This window comes from Trachurus trachurus, assembly GCF_905171665.1.
Source record: "Trachurus trachurus genome assembly, chromosome: 5".
Lineage (NCBI taxonomy): Eukaryota > Metazoa > Chordata > Actinopteri > Carangiformes > Carangidae > Trachurus > Trachurus trachurus.
In genome coordinates, this window is record NC_139896.1 from 18,379,206 (window position 1) to 18,394,331 (window position 15,126).

At 43.8% G+C, this 15,126-nt stretch overlaps 2 protein-coding genes across 2 annotated transcripts; one reads left to right on the top strand and one right to left on the bottom strand.

Annotated features, from left to right (window-relative positions):
* Nucleotides 1-1,260: 1,260 nt before the first annotated feature.
* On the top strand, nucleotides 1,261-8,928 carry zbtb40 (zinc finger and BTB domain containing 40). The gene is made up of 12 exons (XM_083971277.1): nucleotides 1,261-1,278; nucleotides 1,379-1,575; nucleotides 2,088-2,614; nucleotides 2,717-2,910; nucleotides 4,129-4,333; nucleotides 4,412-4,798; nucleotides 4,920-5,126; nucleotides 5,232-5,396; nucleotides 5,503-5,717; nucleotides 6,864-7,020; nucleotides 7,667-7,905; nucleotides 8,687-8,928. The coding sequence occupies exons 1-12, from the start codon at nucleotides 1,276-1,278 to the stop codon at nucleotides 8,900-8,902; spliced, it is 2,712 nt and encodes a 903-aa protein (XP_083827403.1). The 5' UTR covers nucleotides 1,261-1,275; the 3' UTR covers nucleotides 8,903-8,928.
* A 2,048-nt stretch (nucleotides 8,929-10,976) lies between these two features.
* Nucleotides 10,977-14,562, bottom strand: cyb561d1 (cytochrome b561 family, member D1). Its single transcript, XM_083971135.1, has 3 exons — nucleotides 13,844-14,562; nucleotides 13,215-13,252; nucleotides 10,977-12,227 (listed from the first exon to the last, which is right to left on the bottom strand). Exons 1-3 carry the CDS (start codon nucleotides 13,998-14,000, stop codon nucleotides 11,721-11,723), a joined length of 702 nt encoding a protein of 233 aa, XP_083827261.1. The 5' UTR covers nucleotides 14,001-14,562; the 3' UTR covers nucleotides 10,977-11,720.
* Nucleotides 14,563-15,126: the final 564 nt, after the last annotated feature.

The window sequence follows — 15,126 nt, forward strand, 5'->3', positions numbered from 1 at the left end:
CAGTCACAGCTGTAATACTCAAATTTCCTATAAAACCATGTGCTACTTAGGTGTGTAGCCATAATGTATGCAAAATAGATGACATTTGGTGTTCCCCTTAGAATTAGTAACAAGAACATAGTGACATCGTTCATGTTGATAATAATCTATATGTGAACAAGCTTTAATGTCGTTATTTAAATATTTTACGATCACCATGTGCAGATTCATATATTCTGGCCATTAAAAACTGAATAATTGGGTGCAGAGAATAGAGATGCAGCTCATGGTGCTGGCAAAAATTGATTTACTTAATTTGTCCCTATGTCCTCAGCTGGCTCGTAAATTTATTATAATTAACTACTGAACTACGACATTTTAACAAATTTGTCCTTACGGCAACATTTGTATTTTGTTGTTGCTGTTCGTTGGTTTTTGCATACATTAGCCGCTGTTTATCACGTAGGTAGGGACTTTGTGTTGCCTGGTAACGGAAGCTGCTAAGTTAGCGCTCCTGCTAACACTGATAGCTGGTAGCTATCTGGACGCAACCGTCGTTGCTGTAATAACGTGAAAAAGGAGTGGTGGCGTATTTTCTCAGATGTGTACGGGTCTGATTGATTGATTGATTGATTGGTGTGACCGTTTCGCGGTAGATATTATTTTTTAATACTTAGCAGTAGGACTAGGCTGAAAATAATAGAGGGCTGTCCCTCCACCGGAAACGGCTCCGTTTGGACGGCGCACCGCCTGACGCCATTTTCAAAACGGCTAAGCTTTATTGCGCACATTTGGTTTGTCCAGCAAAGAAGTTTAAATAAAGAGACGGATCGTTTGAATAACTCAAGGTAAAGACACCCACTGACTGGAAGCTGCATGTCGGACTACTGACAGGGGTCCACTCAGCTTCAAACTGCTCTTATTTCACTACGAGCTAGATTGACTTCATATTATTTATCTATGACTTTAGCATTTGCAGCTAAAGCTAGTGGTGGATGATATGCTGCTCTGCTGGAGTTAGTTAGCTTGTCTATTATCCCGATTCCTTACTGAAGAGACACATTGAGCATCAGTTGCTGCTAAATTTTAGGTGGACAACTGACAGTAGCTTATTAAACAGCGTCTACCACTGTTACTACTACACACTATTGTTATTGATGTAGGAAAATAGCTAGTCACCGCACACAACTACCTAAAGCACTTGTTTCTTCCTATTCCCATGTGCTGTAGGATACAGAGGCTGGTCCCATAAACTATTAACCAGTTCATACTGCTGTTTGTTCATCATTCTACAACATGGTACACTCAGTATTATGACTGCTTTTCACTGCTGTACATGGATAAACTGATCTGATTTTGACACCACATTGTATAATATAGTATTATATTCTTTCCATAGAGGGAAAGAGCAGATCATTCTGCCTCCTCAAGACCGCCAGACAAAATGTTGGAGCTCCCGAACTACAGCAGCCAGCTGATGCAGCAGCTGTGGTCCCTGAGGAAGGAGGGTCACTTCTGTGACTGCACCATCCTGGTAGGAGACAGCCCCCACCAGGCACACAAACTGGTGCTGGCTGCCTCCAGTATGCTCTTCAGGTAATGTGAGTGTGGGATGTGTAGAATATGATTCTAGAGCGATTGATTAAAGTTAGATGGCTGATGGGCTGGGTCTGAGGTCTCATATCATTCTGGATCAATCAAAAAGTGGCTGAGAAGAACCTCAAGTTGAGCATGGGAACTAAATTATAATATGAATACTCATGGGCAAGTGAGGTTTATCATTCTTACACAAGAACAAATGTGGCATTGATGATGGTTTCATCGAATGAAAATCATTTTCACAAAACATGCAACTATTCCTCTGATATTCCAGCAGCCTTTTCTCTAAATTAAGATTTAAACAACAATATATAGAGAGGCAGCAGTAATAGTTGTAGTAGTTTTAATTTAAAATCATATTCACATTATCACTGGAAACTACGCTCCTCCATTTTTGTGTGTATTGTTGTAGTGACACCTCTGCACACACTTCCATGATGGGCAGAGTAGAATGGGGGGTGGCAAAAGTTAAAATTTGTTCAAAATTAAATTCTCTTCTTGTGTGTCAGATCTCTCCTGGACGGCTCCGACACCATCTCCATCGACACGGCTGTGGTTTCCTCTCAGGAGTTTGGCTGCCTGCTGGACATGGTGTACACTGGCAAGCTGCCAATGGGCAAACACAACGTCAGTCGCATCGTTGCTGCCGCTGACAACCTGCAGATGTTTGATGTGGCAGTAGGCTTTAAAAACGTTCTCACCAGCCTTGTGAAGCAGCAGCCCCCACCCCCACTCCCAGCCCCAACCCCAGCCCCAACCCCAGCCCCAGCCCCAGCCCCAACCCCAACCCCAGTCCCAGCCCCAACCCCAACCCCAGTCCCAATTTCAGCTCCAGTCCGAGCCCCAGTCATCTCAACACAGAGATCAGAAGTCAGCACCCACAAAGCCCAGAGTGTGAACCCTGAACCTTTAGACTCACCCAAGAAGGACAACTGTGCTTCAGTCCAGACAGAGCTAAAGGCCGACCTAAAGGAGGAAGTCACAGAAGAACCACCATGTAAAAAAGCCTGTGTGGAGGAGCTCTCTGAGGCCTCGGGTCAGTGTCAGCTGCTCATGTGTCAAAGTGGAACAGGAATCACAACATCACAATAACAGTGTATTATCCTCTATGACTCCATATTTTCATATGTGTGCACAGGGCCCGAAGAAGCCAAATCCTCAGAGAGTGCAGGGGAGGAAAACAACGGTACAGCGGACACAGTGTCCAGTGAGTCGGCCTCTGCTCTTCTGGAACATTCCTCTCAGCTTGTGGAGCTCCTCACCGACATGTCCTCTGTCCTGGAGCTGCTGAGCCAGGCAGCACAGAGCAGCCTGGATGAGCAGGAGAGACAGGTAATCACCTTAAATCTTAAAATATATTAAACCTAGTTTTCCAATCAAAAGTTTTCTCTTTTTTACAACCAATTTCAACTAACATTTGTACAATATGTCCCTGAAAATGGTCTCTATTCTTCACATTCCTAATTATACAGTTAATTCCTGTACTTGTTGTTAAAAGCAGGGAATGTCATTTCAAGTCCATTAATTGCTGTGAACAGAAATCATGTATATTACGCCAAGATAGACTGTTAGACTTTAGTTTAAAAAAAAAAGGAAAAAAAAGATATTAGTTATTAGATCGTATTAGAGTGTAAGTACTGAATCTAATTCACAGAAATATTAATGAATATTAATGAAAGAGTAAACATGATACAGAGCCAGTGAAGGGAAGCTCAAACTGCTATTTTTTTCTGGATTCAGTTACAATACGGTACTTGCCCAGCTCTTTCAACCATTTGTAAAACTTTAAAGACTTCAAGGCATGAATCAGGATTTAGCATCTGCCATGGACAAAAAAAGAAGAATCTTTGATCTTTTGTGTGGGTTAAAAAAGAATTCAGCCTCTGCAGAGGGTTTTGTTTGTCAGACTGTGAGAAATCACACAACTTTGTAGAAGTTTTATGACATCCAGTGTTTCACAGCAAACAGAGAGGACTGTAATTTCATGATTTGAGAATAAAAATAATGAAAAATATAGAAGCAACTGAAAATATTTGAGTACTTCTGCAGTCTGGTGAATATGATTCTTCCCATACTGATGAAATTAGTTACTTACTAACTTACTTACTACTTACATTATTACATATTACATTATAAAAGTGACTAATTACCAAGAAAAGTAACTAATTGCATTACTTAACCTCCCATTTATCTGGAACAAACAAACCCACTCAGAATACTCTTTTTCCTGACTAGTTGATGGACTGAAAATAAAATGTGTATATAACATACACTTTAACGGATGTATTATTTTGTGATGGGACTTCTTGAGTCAAATAATGGCGAGTAACGCGGCATTTTATTGTCAGTAACGGTAACAACGTTATAACGGGGGAAACTGTAACTTTTTTGATTATTCGTTACTGAAAAAAGTAGTGACCTTAGTAACACTGTTATTCCCGCATAAAAATAACTAAACTAAAATATTAGAAATAATGGCCTAGATCTCATATGAAACTTCTTCTCTCTTTGTGGGTCAGGTAAATAAACATACTTGCTTCCTCTTGCCAGGTCGTGTGTCAGTGTTGTGAGGAAGCAGATCCCAGTGCAGCGCTGGAGAAACTAATGAGCAGAGTGAAGGAGGGAGATCTCAGTGAGGGAGCGCTGGTCAGGCTGCTCCGGAGCGTCCAGGAGAAAACTCCTTCCTTCCCCTCATCACTGGTCTCTCTGCTGGAGGAGGTGGAGAAGAGCAAACAGGAGCCAAACAAAGACCAAGGTACAGGAAAGAGAGTTTACAAAGTGGTGAAACATATTTGTTAAAAGCAGTTGTTTGATTTTTTACTATCTTTTACAGTCGACTCGGAGGAACAGAACGGCACCAGAAGCGGAGAAAATGAAGAGGAGGAGGAGGACGAGGAGAGAGAGGAGGAGGAAAACGGTAAAGAAGAGACTGAAGATGAAGACAGAGATACAAAGGCTTCCAAAGACCCTTCCTCCTCAACCAGGCCTTACTCCTGTCGCTGGTGTAAGAAGGGTTTCGCCTACAAGTGTCGCATGCTGGCCCACGTGAAGCGCTGCCCTATGTCGCAGGAGTGTCAGCAGAAGTGCCCGCAGTGTCCCAAGAAGCTCCCCAACCAGCGGGCCCTGCAGCGCCATCAGGCTGAAGCTCACCGCAGCAGCTCCCGCGCCAAGAAGAAGGTGGCCTGTGAACTCTGTGGACGGACCTTCGCCCATCCATCAGGTAAATAGATAAAGGGAGACCAACATCTTCACACTGTAAACTCAGCTCTTAAAGTTCTACACACACAGATGTTCTTGTCAGTGGTGTCTGAGCCGTGTTTGTGTTTCTCGTCATGTTGCAGGAATGATTTACCACAAACGGACGGAGCACTTTGAAGAAAAGCCATTTGCTTGCGACGAATGTGGCGCAAAGTTCGGCGCCAACTCGTCTCTGAAGAATCACATGCGGCTGCACACGGGAGAGAAACCGTACCAATGCAAACACTGCGACATGAGCTTCAGCGTGGCTGCTGCACTCGCATACCACACCAAGAAGAAACACTCAGAGGGTGAGACACACACACACATCTGACACACAGGCTTGATAGTTTCTAATTTAAACCACACTTTTCTTAAGCACACGTTCACACTTTTTTTTTTTTTGCTGTGTTTAGGGAAGATGTATGTGTGTCAGTACTGTAAAGCCGTCTTTGCCCAGTCCATCGAGCTGACGCGGCACGTGCGAACACACACCGGCGATCGTCCGTACGTGTGTCGGGAGTGTGGCAAAGGCTACAGCCAGGCCAGTGGGCTGACAGTCCACCTGCAAACCTTCCACAGTAAGAAGACACACACATACATGTAGGATAAGTAGAGATATAGTGAAATTATAAAAATGGATATGATGTGAGACCGAGCTGTTTTTTTCCTCTCATCTTTTGTCAGATCTCTCGGAGCCTCACGACTGTCAGAAGTGCTGTCTCAGCTTCTCCTCCCTGGACGAGCATCAGCAACACATCCAAGAGTTCCACCCGAAGGAGTTCCACAAGTGTCCCGTCTGCGACAAAGTCTTCACCAGTGCAGCCCTACTGGACAAACACAAAGGCACACACACCGGAGCCAAGCCCTTCAGCTGCGACCTCTGCAACAAGTCGTACCAGGTAGGACGAGCTCGTGTGGTGCCACAGGTTTGAGGTCCAGACGCAGTTTGGTGAATGAAGTCAAGGATTTTGATAATGTTTGTCTTCTGTCAATACCAGATACCGATCATTTTTGGTGTTAAAGGGATAGTTAGACATTTTAGGAAATTCGCCCATTGCCATAATTCCTATATTCATAAGAATAGGTTTATTACCTTTGATTGTCGGTGCATGTTTTTTTGAGATCTGCGGGACAGAGACGTGAGCTGGCTGAGCGAACACAATTGACGTAACGATACATGGTTTCCTGTCACTCAGAACTCATCAAATACACAGTCCAACAACTCCAAAACGTTGTGACCTGCACATTCACCACGCTATGAAATAATCATTTATAATTATGTAACATTACGACACCTGAAGCAAATACTCGTAACTACTTGCGCTTTTGAAATTTAATGTAGTTGCGGCTGCGCATTTGCCTCCAAAACAACTCTGTCTTGTAATGTTACATTATTATCTCATAGCGTGGTGAATGTGCAGGTCACAACTTGTCCATGAGAGAATTTTGTAGTTGGATTGTGTATTTGATGAGGGACAGTGGTTGATCTGTTTAGCTCTGTAGTGAACTCAAGCCTCCAACAGGTGGCAGTGTAAAAACTGGTCAACTGACCAATAACAGTTAACAACAGGCTTTTACTGTGTTCAGCTGAGCACATCCAGAAGCCGGGGAGCAAAACAACAAGTATCCTTCAGTAAGGACAACCCAATTACACAAGAGTCTAATAAATAAAAAGCAACATGCTACTTCATTCAGACTGTAGGTATTTTACTTTAGCATCTGGTGTTGCAGATGACGTCGTTACATCAGTCTCCACATGACCAACATGTAGTTTTATTTGGTGTCTTTCACATGCATGTTACACATCACAGCACAGCTCTTCCTGTCAGCCACAGTTAACCACAGCTGATCAGTAACTAGGAGCATTAATGTCCATCATCTACCAATCACGTGTTTTTTAAGTACATTGGCTGATCATGACCGAAGGCCGATCGATTAGGGCATCACTTAATGAAGAGCGTCATGAAATGTGTTCCTGCAGGATATTAAAAGAAAATCATGACGTGCAATGTTTGATCTGTGTGTGCCCCCCTCTGTTGCTATAGCAACTGTCAGGCCTGTGGTACCACAACAGGACCAACCACCCCGATGTGTTTGCAAGCCACACCCGGCAGCTCAAGGCCCTGGTCCAGTGTGAGATTTGCTTCAAGTTCTTCCCGAGCGCCGCCAGTGTGGCAAAACACCAAGCCTCTGAGCACCAAGGTGAGGACAGCAGGTTTAACAAAAGCTCACATTGTGATATTATTGGATAACACTCTGGACTCTTTCACTCACATTCTAGAATAGAATAGAATAGAATAGAATAGGTATAACATTGACATGCTGTGTCCGAAATGTACTATATAGTGACTTTGCCATTTTGTAGTGCTGTCTGAATGTGAGTATCAATATATATATATATATATATAGTGATATTAATATTCCCTATATAGTAGACTCATAGTTTCCCACAATGCAGTGTGAAAAGTAGTGTACAACTGATGGTCACTTAGCGAGTAATAAATACCATAATGCATTGCGGTTACAGATCGTAGTTATGATCGCGGTCGGCATTGATCTGCAACGTTTTAATTATGCGATGTAATAAACTGTGAGGCGGAGTAGTGTCCAAAAGTGTTTTTTCATTTTACCAGTGAGCTCACTATATAGTGAGGAGAGAGTAGTGAATTAGTGAGTGATTTCAGACACAACCTTAATAGATATCCAGTTATAGTCACGTGCTCCTGAAACCATCTTCACGCATCAATACACACTATAAATTAGGTGTAAATGTGAGGAGGGCAGTGCAGCAAAAGCTGAGGTTTTCCTGAACCTGTGTGTGTGTGGTGTGTTTGTGTTTGTCCTCCAGGCTCAGTAGCGACAGGGGTGCAGTGTCCGTGCTGCCCAGCCATGTTGGCCGGAGAGGAGGAGCTCCAGGAGCACGTCAGCAGCCAGCACACGGACCAGAGCAGCGAGGCGTTCAGCTGCCCCCTCTGCCCCCTGGTCGGCGCCAGCCAGCTGGAGCTGCAGGAGCACCTGCTCTCCTGCCACATGGAGGCACAGGTGGAGCAGGAGCCTGGACAGGAGCAGGCCTCCACCTCCCAATCGGTAAGAACTTCTTACTTCCAACAAGCTTGTAGCCTCCGCCGTCACATCTGGAAAAAAAAACTATTCACCACAACTGGAAGAACAGATGTTTATCTTAGCTATCTTTAGCTGCACAATGAAAGTGAAATCTTCAGACTGTCAATGTGAGAGTACAGTACATTTTAAATTATTTAGTATAATTATTATACAAACAAAGTCTAGTTTTATTGCAGTGTTTTACTGTGCAACTGCAACAAGAGCAGGAGCAATGATAAGCATTATATTATATATATATATATTTGTATTTATTATTATTATTATTATTATTATTATTATTATATATACACACACACACACACACACACACACACACACACATATATATATATCTGGGTTCGAACCTGCCGGCCGGCCAGGGCCCTTCTGTGTGGAGTTTGCATGTTCTCCCCCTGCATGCGTGGAATCTCTCTGGGTACTCCGGCTTCCTCCCACAGACCAAAGACATGCAGGTTAGGTTAATTGGCGACTCTAAATTGCCCATAGGTGTTAATCTGTCTATATATATGTTAGCTCTGCGATAGACTGGCGACCTATCCAGGGTGTACCCCGCCTCTCGCCCAAAGTCAGCTGAGATACAGTAGGCTCCATCTTACCCGTGACCCTAGTGCAAGATAAGCGGTATAGAAAATGAATGAATGAATGTGTGTGTGTGTGTATATATATATAGCCACAACCCCAAATAATGATGTCAGAGAGTAGTCTGGTGTTACCTATTTATCACACAACCTCTCTGTCCATTCAGGTGATTTCAGCAGATGCGACAGGCGACGAGGGGGCGGAGCCGGTCAGCTCGGAGGAGCAGGCTCAGCTGGGAGCTGCCCAGCAGATTTTCGTGACTCTGGCAGGCGGAAGAGAGGGCGGCTCATCAGCAGAGGTGGTGGAGGTCAACATGTACGACCTTCTGAACAACTCAGTCACCTTCATTTGTGAGGACAAACCAGAGGGCCCTCAATCTTAAGCCTGGAGGATCCGTTTTATGGATTTTTGGTCAGGCCAAGGAGAGTTGTGTGTTCATGATTTGCCACCAAAGTCTATAGCTGTTTTAGGTGAATGTGATGAGGTGTGTGTGTCACAGAGACCCAGCTGCCTTATGAAGGTCGTCCCCAAAGAGCAGGAGTGTCAACCACACAACAGTTAAACAGATACACTGACGCCTCGTCCGTCTTTAGTCGCAACCCCCCCCCCCCCGGACATTGTCCATTAGCAGTCTCATCTTACTCACTTTGAGTTGACTTTCACCCACAATTGAGCAAACTCTGTTCATTCTGATGAAGACCAAGTTGTTGTCCTGCTTGTTTGTGTAAATGAATGCATATTTATTGCTCTTGAGTGTATGGCTGAATGTAAATAAATTCCAGTGTGTGTGTTGTGTTCATGGTGTTCAAAGTAAGACACACTGGTGTGTTTTACTGCTTTAAATGCGTCTCCAGTGACCACATGTTGTCAGGTTTCACTTCCCGCTTTAAATGCAAATAAACAGGGATGTGTTGTTGATATTAGCCTTTAGAGACAGGGCCACAGTCAGTTTGCTTGTGTTTGTATGTGAGAGAGACTGAGTGGTACAGAAGTGTTGGATGAGCTATCGCTCTGTCCGCAGCTCTAATGAAATAAAGTTTTACTGGGTTATTCTCTGCTACTGTATCCGTACAAGCTGTAGTGACTGTTTCATCTCCACTGGATTTCTGTGTGTGTTGGATAACCTTAGTTCCTCTGTGGCATAAACATTCTACATATACTGTGATGATGTGTCAGCGTCCACTCTGTCCAGTCTCATTATGCTCCTTTTGTCCAGGAGCATTAAATGACAGAATCAAATCAAATCCATTGTGTCCGGTGTTTTCTCTTTGGCTTTTGTGAAAGGAGGCATCACAGCCACTTAAAAGATAGACAGGATCATGTATCCATGGCGACATGAAATACTATAAGCTAATGAGCCGGAGGATGTTTTCCACATACAGCTACATCACAAAGTTTTCAGACCTCTTCACTTTATTGCATTGGAGATTTAATTTGAAATGGATAAAATCACTGTTTCCTATAATGACAAGCTGAAAAATTTCATTTACATTCCACACTGACTTTATCAGCCAATGACATGGTTGTTGCTAACATGCTGGCAAACAGATGCCTTATCATAGTGACTCATCCATCCAGCAGACACACACAGAGCCGACACCAGTGTTGTGTTCATGTCCAGCTGACATTCAGTCTTCTCGTTCTTGGTTTCTTCTCCTGAGGAAAACATCTGTCTCTTGCGCTGCTAGATGGTGCTAACGCTGACAGACTACTAGTTGGAGGCGTCATAAAGCAAAAGAGCTGAAAGAAGCTGCAGCTGAACGGATCACTCTTGACTGGTTTTGTTGCTGCTGGCGACTGCTTTCACATTAGATCAGACGTCACTGGATTCAGTGTTACATAAAAGATTATTGATTGATATAGCACCAGGAAGCAGCCAAAAAACAGAATTAACTCAAACATATCATCAATGAATAAATAAATAAGATTCACAGGCTGGTGTAGAATCATCCAGAGCTTTGTGTCTCTTCAGAAATCTAGTCTACGTACAGAAGAACGCAGTGCAAATGATCTTGTGTTGGTTGAGAGACCGCAGCCAGCTCCAGCTGTGTAGCCGCATTGTCAGGAAAACTGTTCTCTATTGTGTCCTGGGATCAACATCTGGAACAGCAGCCCACATGCTGTGCTGTGTTGTCTTTCTTATTCCAGCAGGAGTCAGAGCTTGAGGATGCCCAAGTGTTTATAAGCTGCATGTCAGGAGTTGTGGAGGTAACAGATCCAAACCCTCAGGTTAATAACTCCCAGAGCTGAGCAATATGCAAAACAGTTCAGTTGGAATTGCGATTATTTTCATTGCATTTTTTTGTTTGGTCTTGATACAAAACAAGCCCAATCAATTACATCTGCAGGACAGACCAAGTCCTGTTGTCCCCTCTTCACAGACTCTGAAGTGTGTTCAGTCACTCCCTGAAAGTGTCGTATCCCCCTGTCAAACCATCACCGCCTCACAGAAGTTCATATTGTTGTGACATTAAACATGGTCTCCCAGAGGTGAACAATTGAAGAAAACATAAGACGGAAAATTTGTCAGAGCAGCATGAAAGGAGCAAATGCAACTGTTAGTGTTACAAGAAAAAAAGACAGTGTGTGACAGTATGAGCTATGTGGTTCAGTGTGTAGTTACCTGTCCTATGATCATATGATAAATTATTGTTATAACAAAAACAAACATTGTTTTGTTTAAGAGCAGGAAGTGAATGGGAGGAATAAAGAATCTAAACTCAAATGTCCAAAATCCACAACATATTGCAACATATCTTATGTATGTAGCTTCTCACACTGTGCCAGATGTGAGGTCTGTGAGGGTTCACGGTTCAGGTCTTCAGGGGACACTAGAGCTGGGCCTTTGTAGCACAACAGTGGTGCTGACAATACATGACATTTTGGAACTGAATTTGCACTTGACCATAATGCTGTTTTGTTATTTTAAGTTTGTGCATCCCAAATGACCTCTGCCCAGAGGTTGTGTTTTCTGCAGTAGACACAACAAACTGTAGCGGCCTCTGTGACTTCATTTGTCTGAGAGAAGACAAATTGTTCATTTAGATATATCGATCACTGGTGAGAACAAATGACCAGAGTGTTAGAAAAACCCCCAGAAACCTTCTGCTATGGGACTAACAGTGTGTGAAGCCTTTGGGTTTAGCTCAGGACTCTCACTTCCTCCACAGTGTCCAACATGGCGCCTGTCTGCGTGACTCCTAGCTGGTGAGTTTCTTGCGGGGCAGGTAGGAATTAGTGATCTGGTTCATCACCACCAGGGCAGGGAAGAAGGGCAGCAGGAGGAAAGCCCACCAGGCCAGGCCTTTGACCGAGGCCTGGAACCAGTCTGAGAACATGGCCAGCACCACGGTGGCCGTGGCCAGCAGATACACCACCAGGCCGCAGGTCGCGTGGTACAGCTTCAGTTTGGCCAGGGAGGAGGAGAGGCGCAGCAGCTTGGGGAAGATCATGCAGATGCCACAGGCAGCTTGGAGGACAGTGGTGGCCAGAGTGCAAACGCCCAGTACACTGTGCCAGCTGACCAGGTGGGGGAGCTCCGAGACGTTCTTGCTGGCCACCATGAAGCCCAGTCCAGTGGCCGCGGCGATGAGGACCAGAGCTTGACAGAACCAGTGGAGACGGACTTTACCTTTGCGGGATTTGAAGCAGAATGGGGAGCCCTCAGCAGAGAAGAGCAGGATGCCCTCAGTCATACACAGACAATACTGCAGAGATAGAGACGAAACACACACACACCATGTGAGTTAATCAAGTCAAAACAATCAGAAAAGAATATCTCCTGTCTATTACAGCTTGTAAACCACTGTAGTTTATACAGTTGTTAGTATTAAAAAAAATAATTTGTTTATTTATAATTCCAAAATTCAACTCGGCTCTGGTTTTTGTAATTTGCATCATTTCTGTTGGTTATGAAAACACTGTATTGACTAAAAAATGATAATGACATTGTTTAAATTAAGTCTGACAAGACAAGACACACAAGCAATGAGACATGTTCCTATAATAGTGGTATTAACCACTTTATTTAGAGGTCAAACTGTCGATAATAATCTCTCGTACAGGAAACGTGATCAGTAGAGTAATAACAACAGTGTGTTTGTTTCCTTTGTCAAACCTTAAGGTGTGTTTACATGTTTGTTCACATCTTTTGTCATGTTGTACTTTGTTGCATCCAAAACTTGACATAAAATTGAACTCAATTATTATTTATTATTTTAAAAAAAGACCCCAACCCTGACACTTCCTCCACTGTTTCTAGGTGCTACTAAAACACAGCAGTTATCACACTGTTGTACTGGGTGATACGTTCCTGCATCACCATGAACACACACTTCAGGTCGGTTGGTAACACAATATCTGACGCCACACAGTCATTTGCGTTATTGCTGCCTCCTCCCAACCCGCCCCATCTATAATTCACAGTGGAAAGAGGCTGGGCACAAAGAGCAAACAGTGTGTAGGTAAAGGTATGTTCAGTTCTCGTTTAACTGATTAATCATTTACTGCTTTTATTAGTTTAGATTTACACATAAACAAAGGACCAGATGTCACACTCACTTTCTTATCTAAATCTAATTAGCTTCACACATCACTGTCACAACACATGCAATTCTCTTAAGACCGTGACCTTAAAAAGACTTTCAAAATGATAACAAATAAATCAGAATTAGTTGTGTGGACTGTAAACTTACTGCGACAGACATGCACACCGGATGCCAGGAAAACAGACCTGGAAAAATGAGAAAAAACGCTTTGAGTGCTCAGAGAAACTGTAAGCAGTAGTGGTTGGAGTTTCTTTTTCTATTACCTGCTTACAAAGTGATCACTGAAGTTATTATAAAATGATCTAATGCTCAGAATCTAACAGCAAAGTTTAACTGGCTCATGGGCGAACTGGATGGACTGGTCTAGAGTTAATTCAATGATAATGGAAACATGTTTCAAGGCAGCACTGCTTTATTAAATGGCCCTTGAGGCACAAAATATCAATCCAGTGGAGTGTGTTTATTATAGAAGACAACACATTGATTTTAGGTAAGGCAATAGATTAGACAAGAAACCAGATTGTTTACTCCGTGACATAGTGTTTGACACTGAGTACTATTGTTACACAGAACGTAAATGGCTCATACTGAGCAAAAATCTATAATACTTTGTTTTGCTTGCACTACGTGTGCGTTGAACGTTTTTTGTGTAGGCTACTGTTAATTTTGTATAGACCCAATCTGATGACAATAAAGGTATTCTAACTATGTCAAGTCATTTTTGTCTGATGCTACAAACACTAGTAGTCCCAGATCCAAACACATCCTCCACTCACTGGTTCCGGGTCTGGACAGCAGGGAGATGATGAGGGTCAGGCCTAGTCCGGTGACATGAGCCGCTATCACCGCTGCCCTCCGCAGCCACACGTACAGCCAGTAGTCCCGCATCCCCAGCCCCTCTCCCACGGGGCTGTACTCCACATCAGACCGCATGCTGTGGTGCTGCTGAAGGAAGGACCGGACACACCTGTCCGTCCGGGGCTACCTGCTGCTGCTGCTGCTGCCTCCGGGGCGCGTGAAAGGAAAGCGGAGACAGCGCGTGCCGCCGACAAGCCGCACGAGCTGCTTCATTCTGTGGTTAACATGCAAGAAAAAAAACACGACGCGCAGATTGAACCGCGGGTCAGCCGAGGGTCCCACTCCCACAGTTTAGTGTCCAGGAGAAGGAGGCTCGAGACCCGGTTACGACCTGAGGCTGCACGCGAAGATGACAGCATGTACTTCCGGCATGTAGTTTTTTTTTTTTTTTTTTACTTTACAAATCACAACTCCAACTAAAGCGTTTTTATGACGTGAATCATTATGTGGTTCAAACCGTCATTAAAACACACACGGAGAGGAACAGACCGGGGCTAACGTTAGTTAAATCTCCTTCTTTTGTTTGTCTCGTTTTATGTCACCAACAGACCGAGTCTAGTTTCCGCGGGCTTGACGAAACAAATTAAACGGACCACATAATCCCTCCGACCTGAAACGGGTCCAGCAGCTATGGATTAACAAAAAAAAAAACCTGTCTCGGCGGCCAATGGAGCAGCAGCAGAAACGTCACCGTCATGAGAGGAGCGCGTCTCATCCGGGACCACACAGGCCGGACTCGGGCTCTGCTGGTCTCAGCCTCAGCCGGCCCCACCAGCAGCACAGAGACACGCGTGTTTATCAAAATTATACACCTGCTGATAAACAATGGCGCGCACACGGCCCCTGTGTCTGTTCACGGCTCCTCTTTACACTCTCCACTTCCTGGTTTGGTTCTTTGTCATCGCCGAAGAGTATGAGAGGAGTGAGATGGTTCACTTCCTGAAGCAGCAGAGAACCGCCGACCAAACACCATGTGAACCTGTCAGTCAACATTAACTACTGAAAGATTTGTATTTACTGTACAGATGCGAAATATTGGTACTCATTGGTACTGGTAATATTGATACTTCTCAGTAAACAAGTCAATTTTAAACCACTGAGCTTGGGACAAGATGAACATCACATGGATGACTCCCAAAATTAGCCATACAAATAAATACATTGGCTATTATGTTCTAAAGCATTTTTATTTCCTTTAGCT